This window comes from Xyrauchen texanus, chromosome 7 (genome assembly GCF_025860055.1).
Source record: "Xyrauchen texanus isolate HMW12.3.18 chromosome 7, RBS_HiC_50CHRs, whole genome shotgun sequence".
Taxonomy (NCBI): Eukaryota; Metazoa; Chordata; class Actinopteri; order Cypriniformes; family Catostomidae; genus Xyrauchen; species Xyrauchen texanus.
In genome coordinates this window covers 25871841-25892031 of record NC_068282.1, presented here as the reverse complement: position 1 = coordinate 25892031, position 20191 = coordinate 25871841, and the positions used below count along the sequence as shown (strand labels likewise).

General features: G+C 37.3%; 1 protein-coding gene across 5 annotated transcripts in view; it reads right to left on the bottom strand.

Moving 5' to 3' along the window:
* evi5b (ecotropic viral integration site 5b) overlaps nt 1–20191 on the bottom strand; it is an 85422-nt gene that overhangs the window by 18243 nt on the left and 46988 nt on the right. For 4 of the 5 annotated variants that reach the window (XM_052129978.1, XM_052129979.1, XM_052129977.1 and 1 more), the window contains 11 exons: nt 19505–19694; nt 16655–16879; nt 6020–6094; nt 5679–5804; nt 5358–5501; nt 3693–3782; nt 3271–3368; nt 3095–3155; nt 2713–2766; nt 1633–1665; nt 1080–1229 (listed from right to left, as the gene is read on the bottom strand). In XM_052129978.1, the coding sequence (XP_051985938.1) occupies nt 1080–1229; nt 1633–1665; nt 2713–2766; nt 3095–3155; nt 3271–3368; nt 3693–3782; nt 5358–5501; nt 5679–5804; nt 6020–6094; nt 16655–16879; nt 19505–19694 (1246 nt within the window). The remainder of the gene's footprint in view (nt 1–1079; nt 1230–1632; nt 1666–2712; nt 2767–3094; nt 3156–3270; nt 3369–3692; nt 3783–5357; nt 5502–5678; nt 5805–6019; nt 6095–16654; nt 16880–19504; nt 19695–20191) is intronic. The other variant, XM_052129980.1, reaches the window with a different exon arrangement.

The window sequence follows — 20191 nt, the reverse complement described above, 5'->3', positions numbered from 1 at the left end:
ACACCTACTTATTCATGTGATTATACGGATACGGGTCAAGAGCTTCAGTTAATGTCCCCCTCAACCATCAGAATGGGGAAAAATGTGATCTCAGTGATTTCAACCGTGGCATGATTGTTGGAGCCAGAAGGGCAGATTTGAGTATTTCTGTCACTGCTGATCTCCTGAGAGTTTCACTCACAACAGTCTCTAGAGTTTAATCAGAATGGTGCTAATAACAAAAAACATCCAGTGAGTGGCAGCTCTGCCAACAGAAACACCTTGTTGATGAGAGAGGTCAACGGAGAATGGCCAGACTGGTTTGAGGTGACAGAAAGGCTACAATAACTTAGATAACCACTCTGTACAATTGTAGTGAGCAGAATAGCATTTCAGAAGGCACAACAAATCGAACCTTGAGGCAGCTGGGCTATAACAGCAGAAAACCACATTGTGTTCTAAATAAAGTTTTCAGTGAGTGTAATTATCGATGATTAAAACACACATTTGCTTCCAGCCAATCTTTAGATTGTGTCAGATAGAAAAACACAGCTCTCTCCATTCAAATGCTCATGGTTGTACCAACAGCCACATTAAAGCATAATGAGATCTTAACCCAACATTATGTAAAACAGCTCTTTCCTCACAGCGTATGACACATTATCTACTTTTTTCTGTGTTGAGCATGAATGCATTTATAATTGATGAGCCATTTTGAGACCTTCTGTTGAGAGTGTAGATTTTATTAAACAGAGTGTCAACTCTCAAGACTGCCTACAACAAGCAAGTTATACTCATTCCTGACAACTAATGTACATGCTTCCCTTTAGCACAGTTGTGCATGCAAATGACCTCTGCTGTTCTGATTTGCAGTCATGCATGTAAAGAGCATCATTACTAGAGCTGCCAATCTCAGCTCTGTAGTCAGTGAGATTTTGTTGCTAAGCAACACCAAGATAATCATGTACAGCTGCCACTGCAAACTGTTGACTTAAAAGACCACAAAAAATGTCTGTTTTGATTTGTTTTCAGTGTTCGAAGAGCACACTCTGAGGAGGCCTGTTGTCCAAAAGAAGGTGCTGTCTATGAACTGCCCTTACCACATATGGCTGCTGTTGCTGGAGCTGTCGGATGGTGCTTTGTGCCTGCTCCAGCTGTGCACTTGCCTCTTCATTCTGTTGTTTGACCGTGGTCAGCTCCCGCTTGACCAAGTAGTTCTCCTCAGCCTCTTGGGCTCGTGTCACCTGACCCTGACATGACCAATTATGGATGAGGGGTGAGCGCAGAGGAGGAATGGGCGGAAACGGACGCATGGATGGGGGAAAATTAATGCTGGATCTCAAGCTCTGTTGTGGCAACATGCTGTTAGCACTTTTAGGCTTTTAAATTAACATTTAAGATTTATTCGCCATGTACTATAAAAAGGGGGGATTATTGCAGTACACAACCAAAAATCAGGATTGCAGCCCAAAGATAATAAGCACAGTGATGATGAAGTCAGAATTTGCCTTGTTTAAATCTTTATTGTGAGTCCCTTAGGTGTGAGATTTTTAAAGTAAATAAGGAAAATGAAGCAAAGCTCAGGACAGAACTTTAAGGGAACTTTAAAAGAAAAGGCAGAGCAAAGGGAGAAGAAAAGAGTGAAAATTGTACCTGAATCAATCTATCTGCCAAAGAAGCACTTTCCTAAAAACAGAGAAAGTCCACAAAGGAAGGCAAACACACGAGAGACCAGAGAATATTACAACAAAACAATAAGATTGATTTGACAGAAAACACTGTTCTTTTTCATACCCCTACATTAAAATATATTACAGAGTTGGTGTTCTAGATGAACATCTAATGTATCACTAGAATTACATATGCAACTTTCCAACAGTCACAGTGGGGTGGGGTAGAAAAAAAAACATTCGGAGCATGGTGGTTTTGATGTGGCTATGGAAACAATGATAGATGTAATAAAGCAAGATTGTGACACCACAACAAGGTGAAAAGTTTAAAAGGAGGCCAAGCAGAGGACAGATTAAGCACAAGTAGTGTAAGAATTAATGTAAACAGAATCTACAATATGTTAAACCCAGTGGGTCCGATGTGTTAGTGTGAAAGGTTTTTATCATAACTGCAGAGCGGCCCAGGGCTATGTATAAGGAACTATTTTAGGTGTTTCAATTAATGCTTCATTTGAGTAAATTAGTTCCATGCTGAGAGGTGATGGAGGTGGGCTTTCTGAGGGCTTTCTGTCTTTCTCATGCTTGACACAAACATGCCGTAACAAGGAGAGAATAATCCAACATGCACCACTGCAGGTTCTGGTTTTCAGCATCCAGCGTTCGGTCAGCCAACCACTTTGGTCTTAAATTAGTCCATGTAGTGAAGAAGAATTTCAAACCCATGTGCGCAGGTGGAAGACTGGGCGATTATTCTTTTTGTGCTCTTGGTGTTTACTTACCTTCATAGCATACAATAAGCAAGTAATAAATCTCCAACAAGTTTTCCAATGCCATGCACATGAGACAGACAGATATTATACACCCTATCAGGCTCACGTGCATTTGTTATTGGTGAAACCAAAGCGCAGTGATGACGGACAGCGAGGAGATGAGTCATGAAATAGTTAAAGATAAGCAAATATGGGAAAAGATGGTGGAGTATTGATGTGTTTGTTTGGTTTCTGATTTGATAGACAGAGCTAGGCTCCACCCATTATTTAAGCTCCATACTGTGACCACTTACTTTCTCCAGAGTGTCTATTCGCTGCTTCAGGAGTCTGTTCTCTGTGCGTAGTCTCTGTAATAGAATGATGGCATAAACAGGCGGCAAGACATCAACCAATAAGAATGATCAGAACAACTAAAATAATTAGAACGTACAAGACGGTGAACTACTTGGTAACCATTATGTTCAAGTGCTTAGTTTTGTTTCAATTAAATTCATTTGAATGTCGAAGCAATGTCGTTAAAATGTTTGGAGAAAACGATGATTCATTAAAATGATGATTGAAATTAAAATGATGAGATAATTCTGGATAGAAAATGAATTAATAAGACAATAATTTTAAACTTTCATTTAGAGAAGCATCATACAAGCATGCGAGTTTAATGCGGGGAAAACTCACTTTAATTTCTACCTGTTCCTCCATCTCCTTGGATTTGATTGTAGTGTATTCCTTCTCCAATCTGAAAATAAAGGGATAAAGGTATAAAGAATAAAGAAAAACTCCATGTTCAAAAACATAATAAAAAGAAAATAAAAAGATTCATTTGTGTTTAACTCTATTGCGCATAGACTCACTTTTTCATTTTCTTGGCATTGTACCTAACTTGATATGCAGCCTGTATAACTTTGTCGGGTCCACTATCCAGCTGGGGAGGGATGGCCTTCTGAAAGTACTGCAGGAGAGAGTGTGAATATCAAAAATGACAATTATTATTCTCTTCACCGTGTTTTAATAAGTGAAAAAGAGGGTCAAAAATGGCTGCGTTATTTGCAAACCAATCAAATTGAAACTCAATTTACTTTCTTCAAACTTGCATTTTTCTTGTCAAAATGCTTAATTGCAAATTTATACACCTAAATAAAATATTTTAAAATGATGTAATAAGTGTAGAAGCTCTTATATAAACAAGCATAATCTAGCATAAGTAGATATAATTAAAAATAAAATAATCAAATAGAACCAAGCAGAGAGGGAAATGTATTTATAAATATCACACCTGTAACATCCCCTCCATGTCCAACTGCATAAGCTCTGCCTGATTCATCTGAAGGATGGCCATCCCCACACGAAACACAATCTCTAAACCCTGTAATGACACCTGCTGGTGAGAACTCAAGTCTAGAAAAAAATTGCACTAGCATTGTAAAACCAACAGAGGGCAATCGCAGACAACTAAAATACACAGTCCTGCTACATCTTCGATTAGCTTAGGGTCACATACGAAACGAATTATTCCATTGTGTTAAAATAGGCAGAGGCTATTTGAATAGATGTTATTTGTACTAAAAGCAAATGGAAATAGATGTTATTTCCACACCTAATAATATACTAACATACAGTATAGGGGCATCACTGCAGCATGTTTATTGTATTTATTTAGTGTCCCACAGACACCCTACACCTAACACCTAACCTTAAATATATTAACCTTGTTTTACAATAGTAACCATAGTATCACCATGTTATTTTTTAGTAAATTCATAGTAAACACAAAATTAAACAAGGTTACAATATTAACAGCATATTATTGTAGTAACACTATGGTTAATTGCATGAAAAAACTGTGGCTTCTGCCAAATAAAACATACTACAATATTACAACAATAAAACTATGGTTAAATTTACCCGCATCAAACCTTTCACTCAACTACCATCCTTCACCGGAAATCAACCGTTATATTTTATATATTTATTATAAGTAGTATTAAAGGAAATATTAAGAGTGGAGACAGGAAACAGGATGGGTGGGGGGTATGTCTGGGGTCTATAGCCACTTTAATTGGTCAAGAACCGCCCATTTAGACATGTAAAGCCATCTAACAGACATGTAAAGTAATCAATCACAGTTGATTTTGTCATTAAGGGGATAGAGGGGCAGGGTTATCGGAGATTTATCCTACCATAAGAAAAGAATTTATATAAAGCTGCGCGAGTCTCCATGAGCAACTGCACAGAAACCACACGGGAGAATACCAGAAAATGTGTAGAGCCTAAGTACAGCACAGAAAACCTCATAATAGAGAATTTCACAGACATAACCAAATAAAAAAAGCAGAGAATGCAGCTCTGCTTGTGGATATCCACTTTGCTTTCTACTACTTGCCTCAAATGAAACTCTGAATATCTTTTTTTTCCCCTCCACTTTTCTCCCCAGTTTAGAATGCCCAATGTGCTCTTATGTCCTCGTGGTGGCGTAGTGACTTTCCTCAATCCGGGTGGCGGAGGACGAATCTGGGCATCTTATCACGTAGCTTGTTGAACGTGTTACTGCAGGGAAATAGCTTGGAGGCTTCAAGCTCATCTCCAAGGGCATCCATGCACAACACACCACATGCTCCACCAAGCACGATGACCACTTTATAGTGACCACGAGAAGGTTACCCAATGTGACTCTACCCTCCCTAGCAACCAGGCCAATTTGGTTGCTTAGGAGACCTGGTTGGAGTCACTCAGCATGCCCTGGATTCTAACTCATGACACAAGGAGTGGTAGTCAGCATCTTTACTCGCTGAGCTACCCAGGCCCCCTCAACTCTGAATATCTTTAAAAGATTTGATGTCACTAACCTGGCAAACTTCTGCAAATTATGTGATTATGTGTGTGTGTGAGAGAGAGAGAGAGAGAGAGAGAGAGATACAGAAAGATAGAGAGAGATGATTACCTCACACATGAATATGTCAAATATCCTGGTGGCAACAGGAAGGGGAAAGGAGGTGAGGAAGATGGTGAGGAACCAAGAGGAAGCATACATAGAGGTGTGAAAACTCTGGGCCTGGAAGTGCACATGGAGCTCTGGGAGCTGCTCCTAAAGGGAAAGAACCAAAATAGACCATTAACCCCAGAATTATTTGTGATTCATAATATACAGTACTTTTATTCTACAGATTTAAAGCCAAGAGATCTGAGATCTGACAGCATAATGTTTCAAAACACATTTATGATGGGCCAACCAAATGTCAAAATTTGGTGGATAGTCACAGACCTGAATCATACATTCAAACTGATACATGCAGAGGCCCAATTCAGCCATACTGGGTTTAAATAGTTCTCTCAACCGGTAGTCCTGCATCAGTTTCACAAACACACAGAAGGCCTCCTCTTCTGGCATCTGCATGAAGACATTTATACACCACAATCACAGAATGGCAATACACTGCTAAATTAATGTAGAACATTTTCTCATTAAATGTTCTGAAATAAATGATTATTAAAAAAATTATTAAAAAACAGTCATAAAAAAAAAAAAATATTACTGCATTTAAAAAAATAATAATACAATTCTGTATAGAATAGTAGTATAACCCATTCTGACAGTGTTAATACCTGCATAAGAAGAAGGCCGACAATAAAAGCACTCCCCTGACAGTAGCCCACCTCTCTATCAACCAGAGAGTAAGCCTTTGAACACAAGAGAGAACAGAAAATATTTTACCAATAAAAGAGAAAAACTGAAGATAGTTCTAAAATTAAAATTACTATAATTTTAAAACTTTAACAACAGTCAAAAAGTCAATATTGAAACATTGTTGGAATATATACATTCAACAGTTTCTGCTAAGACATTTTGGCTAACGTGTCCAGGTATGATCAAATTTGCCGGGCAATTTGGAAAAAATCTTGTCATTCAATGTTGGCGTTCACTTTGCACTGTGATGGACTATGCATAATAATGCAATAGGCTATAATAATGACACAATCATGTTAAATGAATGATAAACCTTTGTTCATAATAGCTGTTATGTAATTAGCATCTAATTTAAATGAAAACAAAACATTCAACAAGGGGCAAAGCAAAAAACAAACCTGCATTTTGCCACATCTTTTCGTTTACAAAGAAATATTAAAATAACAAATAATTAGGTTATGTCATATAATATTTCGTCTTGGCTAATTTCCTTGGATCTTTATTTTTATGACTAAATTTCTCAAATTTTTCATAGCACAGAAGCGTTTTGCTGCTGAGGTGAAGTTAAATGTGTGCAGTGTTTCAATACAACTTGACATTCACAAATGTCCTTCTCCACCAAAAGACGGCAACGCATGGCTGTTTTAATGTGCTGTTCTGAAGCGAGAAGCTTCTCACTGCAGGCACGAAGCATGGGAATAACGGCTGCTTTTGCATGTGTGGGATACAAGGCACTTTAGTTGCAGATTAGGACTTAGCTTACAGGAAATTTAAAAGATCCATGGCAGCGTAGTGTTGCTATCATCAGAAGTCGGCACACTGTGCACTTGTGGCATCAGGTAAAGGGGCTGATGATATATTGTTAATATTTTTACTGGACATTGTGTCCGAAAATGTTTGAATTTGTCGGACATTAGGACATTTTAACGATAAATAATGGTAATTACCGGCTAACAAAAATCATGATCCACTCACTGAGCACTTTATTACAAACACCTGTACACGATAATGTGATTATCTAATCAGCCAAGCATGTGCCAGCAGTGCAATACATACAATCATTCAGATACGGGTCAGGAGCTTCAGTCAATGTTCATATCAACCATCAGAATTGGGAAAAATGTGTATCTCTGTTATCACCCAGACCCCTAACAAACATCTCTGTGACCAAGCTAGAGTACACATGCAAACAAAAAAAAAAAAAAAAAAAAAAAAAATTATATATATATATATATAAGAACAAATAATAATAATAAACACACATTAAAACTATAAGTCTCTCTCCACTGCCCCTCCCCGAGAGCCCTCCAAAAAGGCCAATTAGCTGCCCCACTTTATATCGAACAACTCCCGGTTGCCTAGCCTTCTATACGACACCTCCTGAAATGCCGCCATCCTGCCCATCTCTGTGCACCACTCCTTAAATGAGGGTGCTCCAGCTGACTTTCATCCCCTAAGGATGACCTGTCTGCCAATTACAACACTGGCTAGGATAAAAAACAAATTATGTACTTATCCCCTATATTAATGACCGCCCCATAACCTAAAATACAGAGTCTGGGGCAAAATTAAATTTGAGTGCCCAATACGTCACACATAAAACTGAACCCTCAACCAAAATTCATTAACACACCACCAAAAAACATGGGTTGTGTCCCGATCCTCTGATTGGCATTGCCAGCAGGTGGGTGTGTCTTTAAGACCAAGCCTATACAATCTAGAGGGGGTCCAATAGAATCAATGTAAAATCTTAAATCACATAAGGTGATCATCCAATAAAAGTATTACCGAACCAGTACATTTCCAAAATCTTAAAAAGATAATCGGATTCTACCATATCAAACACCTTTTCGGCATTAAGTGAGTTGGCAGTGACCGGAGTCTGATCATTCACCACTGACCATGTGTTATTGATGAAATTACTAAAGAAACTATTAACTCTTTTAGAAGAGCTATGGCTGATAAGAGATGTCATAACTTTATTTAATCGGTTAGCCAAAAATTTTGACAATATTTAACTTCTAGCTGGATCAGGGAAATTGGATGGTAACTCTTACACTCACTTGGATCTTAGTCCTTTTTAAGAATCAGACTTATCTTGGCTTGTGTCATGGTTGGCGGAAGCTTTCTATTTTTTAATGATTCCGTTTAAACTTCTAGCAAAAGTGGAGCAATACTGTACTATAAGATCTAAAAAATTCAGCGGCAAAGCCATCTGGCCCTGGAGCCTTGGCTGTAGTCAAGACCTTAATAACCTTGCCAAGCTCCATCAAGTTTATCTCAGAATCAAGAGAATTATTTTGCTCAGTCGTCAGTTTAGGAAGTTCTAATGGTTCCCACAAAGACTCTGTTTTATATAACTAGCCAGGTGTTTCCCTGCCTTGTCCCCCGACTTAAAAGTATGACTGTCTTGCCCTGAATAGACAAAGCTCCACCTTCCATGACAATATAGTATTATATCAGTATTTCAATCAGGTAAGTTATCTGAGGCCAATAGATGACATTCGGCACTTCAGCTCTGCCTCGGTACTTTTAATATACCCTTCCAATTCCAAGAGTTCTTGTGCTTTGGATTTTTTGGTGAATGAGGAATAATATATGATCCATCCCCTAAGAAACACCTTAAGTGCCTCCCAAGCCATGCCCACAGAGGATACTGAGAACCAGTTGGTCTCCATATAGACATTGATTTCAGTCTTTAGCATTTGTTGGAATTCAGTATTTTGTTAAAGGGATACATTAAAGTGGCAATTATATGTTTTTTTCCTCCATATGTGGCAACACCTCTAAACACACCAGGGTGTGAGACTAAGATGTTTCCAATTGAGCAATCAACAACAGATTAAATGAGGGACTTAGAAATTTAAAAAAAAATATTCTAGAGTAAATCTTATGGACTGATGAAAAACTACCCAACCAGATGGGTTTAAAAGTCTCCAAATATCTGTAAGACCAAGAATTTTACACATCCTCTGAAGCACCAATGTTGCTCTAGGGGGCTTGCACAATTTTGTTTCAGTATGATCAAGGACTGAGTCCATCAAAATATTAAAGTCTCCTCCCAATATTATATCATGAGTGGTGCCAGCAGCTTGCAACATCCCTTGAAGATCTATAAAAAAGCCCTGAACATCAATGTTTGGTGCATAAATATTAGCCAAAATAAAAAATTTGTCCCTGAATTTCAGCTAAAGCAATAAGGGCTCTTCCTAATTTATCTTTACTCTGTTTGAGACATTTGAATTTTAGATGTTTACTTATCAGCGTAATGACTCCCATGCTCTTACTCGAGCCAGCACTATAAAAAATGCCCACCCATATCTTCACAAAATTTTGAGCTTCCTATGGAGAAAGGTGCATTTCTTGAAGAAACACTATAATATATGTCTTACTCTTAAGAGAAATAGCCTTCTTTCTTTTTCTGGGGTGCCCCAACCCATTCACATTCCATGTGGAGAGAGACAATCCACTCATATTAACATTTGACATTTTGACATATAAAAAAACATTTATTGTGTGTCAAAAACAAGATCATAAAGACCACATTCCAACATTAGTGCAACCATCAAAACCCGAACTTCCCCAGGAACAGAACAAACAGATAAAAGAAAAATGTGCGCATTAACCCAGCACATGACAGTGCCAACTGCCATCCATCCCTCCAAACTCAAACAGTCCATGCACACATACAAGAACCCCTGTGACAACCTTGCCCGTTCGATTGCTCAAGTCCAGTTTTTCTATGCAAATTTTGTGAGACAGATTTACACATAAAAAATAATTTATAAATCAAACTCCAGCCAATAGGCAGAATAAATGTAGAATTATGAAATGTAGATTCATTCATAAAACTGTCCTGAATGTGTGACACTCTACAAAATAAACTCCAGCCGCTAGGTGGGACCAGCACAAAAACAATTGCGAAGATTTCTTAAACAGTCAAGTGAATGTTCAGTGAGCCGTTCCACTTGGTTGCAACATGAGTGTAAGCAAATTACTTACTCCAATGACTTTGCAAGAAAGACTCCACAAAACAAACTACAGCCAATAGATGATATATTCATCAATAAAACTGTTCTAAAGATGTGTTGCTCTACAAAATAAACTCCAGCCGCTAGGTGGAACCAGCACAAAAAGAACATGCAGATTCTTCAAACAGTCAAGCGAATTTTCAGTGAGCCAGTCCACTCGGCTGCAATGAGAGTACAGAGTACAGAGTACTTGGGGGCATATCACATGGATGTGGCTTTTGTGGGTCCAGGTCCACCACCTGGCAGCAAAACATTGAAACAGTCCTCTTAAATTTACACAAATAACTTAAAATGGTTTAGAATAATGTTAGGACAATGCCGATGTAAAATTGTGAAGGGATTCTTGATATTTTAAATCGTGTTGCCATGCAAACACATTAAATGTTCTTTTTCTTTTCTTTGTATATTCACATGTTTTTGAGGCACTTGACTTGCTTAACTCTTGACATTTTTCACACACATCAGAGTTTATTTTGCACACGCATCAGAGTTTTCGGCCATTAGGCCTGGGCAAAAGTTGTAGGGGGGTATTTTTTGAGCATTGCATGCTCTGAACTTTTAAATATTCCTAGGCGATTCATGTGACTGCCACCAAATTTAGGCAACATTATGTATGTTTGGTAATGGGGGCTGATCACATAGATGTGGCTATTGTGGGTCATGGTCATAGTGCCACAAACTAGCAGCAGGAAGTGTGGCACAACAGACTTTGAAATAGTCCTGTTATTTTTATCTGAAATGCTGCTTGATATCTTACATGATATCATCATAGCCACAAGTCAAATAACAATATTATTTTTTGGATTGTCCATGGGTAATTGAACACTTGCCATAATTAAACATTTATTACAATGGTTGTTAACGATTATGTCTGAGCAGAAGGTCAGACATCATGCCTTACTTGTTTACTCGACCGAAAGCATGTTTCCATCATGCATTGTTTTCCGAAAGCCACTGGGTGGAAATGGACCGATGGTGCTTGGGCCAGTCATCACTGCTTGCAGCTACATTTATTATTATTATTAGGGCTGTAAGGCCTAGAGGCATGAACATTTGGGTAATGTAGTCTCACATGTCAAATAATTCCAAAGATATAAGCAAATATGTTTTGGGGAGTGACCTACACTGACTAATTAGCCTGTATCTTGTAAGCGCAATTTTCAAACTTAACAAAACTTTGTACACTTAGACAAGAGTACACTGATGTAACAGGCCAAGTTTAATAATTTTTTAATCCTAGGGGGCACTTTTTAAAGAAAATCCTAATTGTGCAACTGTGCTCAATGCAGTTGAATTAACATCAGAACTGTATTGAATAAAAAAATAAAAGAAAAAGATTTCTGTGAATCCATCAGTAACTCCAAATATTTTTTTCACATGAATTTCCATTTCCGCAAAACACTTCTTTCTACATTTAGATGTCCTAGGCTGTTAGCCCGATTCGCACAAAACTTTGTATACACTAGCTACAGATATTGCTAACAAATAATTTTGATGTCAAATTGTTCAGAAGATATTAGCCGATAGGTTTTTGGGTATGGCCTAGACCAGTGGTAACCAAACTTTTTACAGTGGCATACCTCTCCAAACATTAAACATCCTTTCATGTACCCCCTCTCTAACACATGGATAACATTCACAAAATGTATTTTGAAAATATGTATATTTAACACAATTATATTTGTAAAACAACTCCCTTATGTTAAACATGTTATATTTGTACATGTTTTGTACATTAGATATTAATCATATACATATTGCATAAATGGCTTACCAATTGAGATGGGTATGCTAGATATGATATAACTGCATAACTTGAAAACACCCCCCTCATCGCATCGAGGTATGCAAGTAGCGTTCGGTTCTGTGCCTGGAATTGCGCATCATGGTGTTGCTGGCTGACTTCAAGCATTGCGGTTAAGTATCTGAGCAATTGCGTGGTCAGCTCAGGGTGCTTTTTTATGTCATATTTGACAATTTAGCAAGGTTGAGCTCATTTGCTAAAAAACATCATGCAACAATGGGAAAACAGCGTGCGAGCAAATGTGAGTGAAAATGACTGTGTGTGTGAATGTTGAGTAAATTTGGGCCAGGGCTAAAGAATTAATTACCTTATACCTTCGAAACTATTTGTTTTTGTCAGGACGGTCCCTAGATGATAATTTTTTTTAGCAAATCGCCAAAGCGTAAATTCAAAATGGTGGAAAATCTTTCAGGTTGAAATTAAATGGGAGATTGTCTTTTTTTGTCTTGACCTAAGGAATCAGAGAAAAAAATCATTTTGATTCTAGCCATTATGGTTGCAAAGATTTGCGAAAAATGTAAAGGTGCTTATTATAGCACCATCTAGAGTCAGATGGGTGTGTGTATCCACCCGATTAGTGGGGAGAATTTGGGACCATCCTCCCATGTTTGGTGTCTCAAGGACTTATGGTTTTTGCAGCCCATTCGCTTTTAGGGCAGAAAAATTATAATAGCTGCAAGCAGCAATTATCAGGGTTCAAGCTATTAAAGTCAAGTCAAGTCAATTTTATTTGTATAGCACCTTTCACAACACGCATAATTTCAAAGCAGCTTTACAGAAGATCAGGCATTAACAGAAGATAAAACTGTAATGTATATAATGTCAATGAATCATCATTGTGTAATTAGATAAAATACGATTGTTAATCGTGATTAAAAATAAGTAATTAAATAATAATTGTATTAATAACGCCAGTGAGCAAGCTTAAGTCGACTGTGGCAAGGAACACAAAACTCCATAAGATGTTGATTAATGGAGAAAAATAACCTTGGGAGAAACCAGACTCACTGTGGGGGCCAGATCCCCTCTGGCTAACATCATGAATATAATGTAAATATTACTTATGTATAGTTCAAGTCATGGTTTATAATTATTAACAATTCAGAACCATCATGTTAGGTAGCACAGACATATGGCATTTTTTACATTCATGACTGTTATAGCGTCACCAAGGAGGCAGAGGAGCGAAAATATTCATGTGTCCTCAGATTGACGTCCTGCACTGGGTGATATCTCATTCTGTTCAAGAGTTATAACCATTTAAGTTAATGAGTCCACGGCCACTTTGAAAGTTTTGGCGTTATGTTGGGACGATAAATGGAAAGTTCAAACTTTTTTGGTAATTATTGAAATTGGGACTCCAGAGAATCTCTCTTCATTGGCTTGTTTCTTATCAGGTGAATGGCCTAGGACTATTTTGAAAAAGTATTTTTAAAATAATCTTTAATATTGAACAAATGATTTGATTCACACCAATGCTTCTTGAGGCAAAGTTGTTCAGAATGAGTAAATCTATCGTATGGTATGGATAAAGTGTGTCTGAATGAAACACAACAGTATTTACAACGATTTACATGAATGAAAAACACGATAGTGCTTCCTGGTGGGCAATTGTTTTCATATTTTGCGCAAACCTCTTGGGTCAAGAGACAAATCAGCCTCCACGTTTCATTCTGATCTGCCTTTTCTAATCCTATTTAAAAGCTGCTAAAATTTGATTAGTTGATGACAGCCATGTTTCTCAAGGTATGAGACTGTACTCGTAGACCTTGATGGCACCTTGGACAAAGACAATGCATGAAAAATTTCAAGTTGATCAGAAGAAGGATTCCATAGTATATTTTTTATTATTATAGTGCCACTAAGAGGTAGGGGTGTGCGCCCCTACCTCTTAGTGGCGCTATAATAATAAAAAATATACTTTTTGTGTGTCCTCAGAATGAGCCCATACATGTGTACCAAATTTGGTGATATATCTCATTCCGTTCATGAGTTATAACCGTTTTAGTAAAAGTGGCCACGCCCACCATGTTCGTTTTGGCTTACTGTTTGACGATGAGTTGAAAGTTAAAAATTCCTTTGGTAACTTTTCATTTTGGGACTCTCTTTCTGTACTAGTTTGGTTCCGATTGGGCGAACGGCCTAGAATTAGTTTTCTTTTTTTCTTTTTTTTTTTAAATAGTGGAAAAACGAAAGGGTGGAGCAAAAATTGTATGGTATTCAAAAAGATTCAAAAGGAATCACAGGAAAAAGTTTTGTTCCTAGGCCTTACGACCCAAGAGTTATGGCCCAAAGTGTTAATTTATTATTTCCCCCACTGTAGCACCCCCATCCAGTGATCGGCAGTTCTGCAAAAAGAAATGCCTTGTTGATGAGAGAGGTCAACGGAGCCAGACTTGTTTGAGCTAACAGAAAGGCTACGGTAACTCAGATAACCTCTCTGTACAATTATAGAGTGCAGAATAGCATTTCACAATGTGCAACACGTCAAACCTTGAAGCGGATGGACTACAACAGCAGAAGGCACTTTATAGGACCATAGTGTTTCTAATAAAGTGCTCTGAGTTTATAGCCTAAATAACAAATTCATGAGTACAACTTTACTTGTGTTCAAAATACGGTGTGCTGAAAAACATTTCAGGAGTGCAATCTTCATCTGAGGGTGTTGTGGGCACTGGAGAAGTTTTGACATGCCTTGACATTTGCGCTTTTTGAAGTTGCTTAAAAACATAATAATGGCTAAAGTCTGATAACACTGTATTCAGCACAAACTGGGCTACAATAATATGTGAGCAACATGTATGTACAGGTTTGTATTTTTGAGAAAATAACGTTTATGCTTGGTTTTTGAAAAAACTAAATGTTTAAGTATTTGAAATAAGGCCATATAACACATACTAAACATTTGTCCACAAGACTTTTGAGAACTGGATCTTGTAGCCTATAGTTTTTGCTACAAAATGATGTGAAAACCATCCTGATCACTCATTCATACAAAACAATATACTAATTTAACTTTTGTAAGACAATTTTAGAGTTAGAAAGGTCATATGCGAGGAGGCGTGAATGATCATGAATAATGAGGCAATTCACACCTGAGGAGACAAAGGACCCCTCCCCTGGGCCTATCAATGAGGAATGTGACAGAAAGAGGAGACAAGTTTTAAGTTAAAAGAAGTAATCTGACTATACATTTTCTTTACATAAAGACTTCACTTAATTATAGACCTACACTACCGTATAAACGTTTTAGAAGAAGTCTCTTCTGCTCACCAAGAATGCATTTATTTGATCCAAAATACAGTAAAAACATGGTGTGAACTCTTTTTACAATTTAAAAGAACAGTTTTCTATTTGAATATATTGTAAAATGCAATTTGTGATCAAAGCTGAATTTTCAGCATCATTACTGCAGTCTTCAGTGTCTTCAGAAATCATTATAAGATGTTGATTTCTAATATGGGCATATTTAAAGTGCATTTTACTCATTTACACCTGAACAGATATTTGCAAGCACAAGCATTGATGATAATGAGGCAGCATAAACACTAGATAAAATATATTCTAAACATTCATATAATTTTATATCATATTACATATCATATTTATATTATACAGCATACAATTTAAATACCTACTTTAGCCAAAACAGCATTTAAATGTAATTAAAACTTGCTTATTAGGAGTTATATATAATGTCAATACTCTGAATCCTGGCTGGCAAGTCTGGAAACAGCCCACTAGTAAAACATGTATATGTTTATATAAAATAGCATGAACTAAAGAAAACTAAATGACTTACTCATCTGAAATTGTATCCTCGGCTGGATCAAGTCTCTCTTCAAAATACAAACGTTCATCGGAGTCCCGCTATTCTTCTGAGGAAAATATTAACTCTTCCTTACTATCCAGGAGTTTCCTCACTTGTGTATCGTTACAAACGCGCAGTAAAGTGAATAAATTGTGTTTACATCAAAACTCACTGTCGGGGACATTTACCATTTGCCTTGATCGCTTCAGTACATTAGCGTATGAATGGCGCCCTCTGCTGGTGGGTGGGATCACATTAGCTATAATTTGCTGAGCCAGGAGAAACTGTACATCGCTTTGTTTCATACAGATTACATTGCAGGAGAATATTTGTTTTAAATTTGAATTGTTTTATTTAAAAGTAAAAATCGTCAGCTTTCTTTAGACATATGTTTCTGGTTTGTGTGATAAGTATTCACGGAGTTTCAGTTCATTTTTGTAACGTGTTTCAGAAATATGCTCGTGAACACAGAATGCTGAAAGCTCACCCTTTTTATTTTCTTTATTTTACAAAAGCACAAGGTTTTGTTGTTATTGTGAGTGTACACAAATAAAAGTAGACCCTTTATAGTCTCTAATGATGACTTACACTTATCTGTATGCCCCAAAATGATGGATTATTTTAAGTTGTTTCTGCTGTAATGACGAAAATATCCAGCTGGCGTGTCCGTCAACCTCAAAGGGTTAAGCTTTAAGGTGATCAGGTTTTTCAGGTTTCACAAAGTTCAATAAGCTACAAATAAGAATAAAGCTGATAAGTTGTAAAGACTAGTACTGGGTTTAACTACGATTTAACCTTCAATGACCTAAAACACAGGGAAATTATTGCAATACGGTCATCTCTTCCTTACAATAATATTGTCCATTTAACATCATTACTCTAAATGGTCAGCATGGAGGAGACCTACCTTCATAACATTAAAGAGCACCTCCTGGCCCAGACTATCCTTCTCCTTAAAAAACTCATGCTCGGGGTAGGTCCGGGCAATGTCTCTGCGGATGAGTTTTTCACAGGGTGAGGTCATCTTCAGCAGCTCAGAGTACTGTTCCTTTATGGATAAATTCTGGGCACTGCACAACAGCTGCCACACTATTGCCCGGAAGTGATGCGGAATCCCCTTCCTAACCAAGTCCTGAAAAGAAAACAGAACAATGAATTATTAACACCAACACAACAAGTAATTTGAACAATTTGTCCACACTGTAAGAAAAAATGTTGCACAATGCAATAAAATCAGAACATATTGGATGTTTAATAAACAAAACTGTGGATTGAATTTTAGACCAATGAGATTTCAAAAAATGCCCCATTGCTCTTCGCAGTCATGGCTGGTTATGAAAAAACTTTTATATGGAAGAGATTTTGATCGTTTGCTACTTTATCACATCACATCTGGCTAGAATATCAAGAGCAACTACTCAAATTTCCACAGCTAGTAGAGTTTAAACAAAATTGGTTTATTTTAAGGATTTAAATTACAGAAATGCCAAGTTTGTCAGCTTTCTATTTTTTTTCCCCCAAAATCTTAGATAGGGTAACCTATAACCTTGCCAGAGATTTCAACAGCACAGCCTAATTTTTTTTAAGCAAATTATGTTTGATATGATTAAGCTGTTTTATGATCAGCAGAAGGCTGATTTAGGCTGCTGATTTCTGCAGCTGGTAATTCCAGTGGGTGGCTTAGACGAGAATCCGCCTACAAGCCATCAGCTCAAAGATTCTTCAAAAGCCCTCTAAGTGGGTGCTTGAGATAGGCCTTTGTTCAAACACCAGACTTGACAAAAGCCTTCTATTGCTGCTTGGCTAGAGGAAGACATCCAATGGCTCTTAAGGGACCATACAGTATGCACACACTCTATACACATTACACACATATTTTGCTCCCCTATTTGTCTTACTGATCTCAGTATGTTCTGTGGGAAAGTGAAATGTCGTGAGGATAGCTCTGTAAAATGTGCATAACCACCAGATACTTATGCACATTTTACGATGAAAAAGATAATATAAACCTCTGTTGTATTATATTATCTTTTTCATCGTTTCCTTGACAATGTTTTAAAAGTTAGAATGAAATATACAAAACACACTGCAGAATAATTAATTTAGAGGAGAAAATGGAGAATACAGCAACAAGAAAAAGTAAACAAAAAACCCTTTGGAATAAATAAATGTGATCTTATCTTCATCAAAGTCACAAGTACAAACAAATAAAATGTCATTATAATATATATATATATAAATTATAATCTTTCCCATCTTTATTAAAAATCGCATTAAACATTTATAGTGCTGTGAAAAAAGTAAGTTAACCCTTGGATTAAATAACTGGTTGATGCTCTTTGGCAGCAATAAACTCAACCAAGCATTTCCAGAAGCAGTGGATTAGACCTGCACAAAGTTCAAAAGGAATTTTGGACCATTTTTCCTAACAGAACTGCTTCAGCTCAGCCATATTCTTAGGATGTCTGGTGTGAACGGCTCGAGGTCATTCCACAACATCTCTTTTGGCACACAGCCTGTAGGATATGTTGCGGATAAACTTGGAAATTAATTTTTCCCTCCATGATGACAAGCGGTCTAGGGCCCTAAGCAACGAAGCAGCCCCAAATCATGATGCTCCCTCCACGGTACTTCACTGTTGGGATGAGTGCTCTTTATAGGTCAGAGAAGTGCTAACCTTCACCTCCAATCTCATTGGATGCCAGGTTCTCCAACTCCTGACTCTAATTAGCGTTTTATGACGTCATTAGCCTATGGGGTTCACATACTTTTTCCAACACACACTTTGAATGTTTGAATGATGTATTCAATATGTACAAGAACATTAAAATTATTTGTGTGCTTTTAGATAAACAGACTGTTTGTTCATTATTTTAACTTAGATGAATATCAAACCAGATTTTAAGACACATTTTTAAATGAATGCAGGTAATTATAAAGGGTTCACATATTATTTCTAGCCACTGCATTGAGAAAGCCTAAGCCTACATGTGAGAGGAGGAATGCTTTGGAAATGGCAAAAGTCATTGCTGATAATTGTATTATATTAAGAAATGAAACATTTTAAATTAAAATTCTCACAGAATTAATATAATCAATGATATTTTATCTGCTCATTGTCCTTTCTGAAAGAGGCAGTACTGAATGTTGACTGCTGGAGTTTCTGGCCTTGTTCTACAAACAATGCCGAAGCTGTTGCTATAGTCTCATATGATTATGGAAAAAAAAAAAATTCAGTTTAATATATATCATTATTCAAATATTGGAGCCCTTTTAGTAATTGACTTAGAGCATTGCTCAAGAAACACTATTGGTGATCTTTTCTGCTGGCAGTTATCATAAAATACAATCCTTATCCCAGTCTTCCTCCCAAATTTCATCTCAATTCTGGCTGTTACTCCAGTCAGGAGAAATGGCACTGAACATTTACTGTTTTTCTTCTTTATTCATGGACCCAGTTGCATTACCAGTACATTCAATAATATATGTACATTATATGTCTTATGACCCTCTTTGTAATGTATTGCACGACTGTGTACCGACACTAAATCTTTTTAGCTGTGTACTTGTGCCTTATTTTTGATGTTGCTGTTGCACTGCTCTAAATGTACCCATAAGGATCGATAAAATGTTTATTCATTCTCTGCTGTTCTGATTAAATAAGTAAATGATAGCTGGAGCTCCATTAGTTCAATAATAAATGGCATATATCTAATTTGCACACAGAGCTTAATGTATCTACGATCTATCTTCTTACCTTCAGTTGTTTTTCCTTCTTCTTCCGCACATCTTCCCACTCGTTGACGATGCGTCCCCACAAGATCCATGAATCCTCCTCCAAGTGTGACAAGTTGGAAGATGCTGATGAACTGGAGACAAGTGAGGAGCCACTGTTCCTCCTAGAGCCATTCACAGACCGTAAAGACTTGCTGTCTGTCTCCAACAACCTGACAGGAAACATATTAACAATTGTGTGTGCTTTTAAAGGTGCACTCAGTAATATTTTGCACTGGCATGTAGGGTAGTCGTCATGTACTTATGCTTAAAATGTTTTCTTAGTCTTATCCAAGCTTAATATTCAAAGTAGGGATGCTCCAATTGATCGGCCATCGATCAGTATCGGACGATATTCATGTCCTAGGACTCGATTGGAGATGGGTAATTTGGCCGATCGCATAAACTGATCGCTCATGTTGCAAAAGACGCGTGGCTCCATTAAGACATCAGCAGCACTGTCATGGCATCACAGAATGTGTGGAATACTAGCATACTGTTGTAAGACAACAAACTTGATTCAGCAGTTAAGAATGATGCAGTGGGAGAGGTAAAGCGAATATGAAAATTTTGTGTACTTTACAATTGATGTGGCATTTCACACCCAACAAAGCAAAGGGAAAATAGCGAGAGCTGCGAATCGGTCCTTATCATCATCGTTCATGGCAGC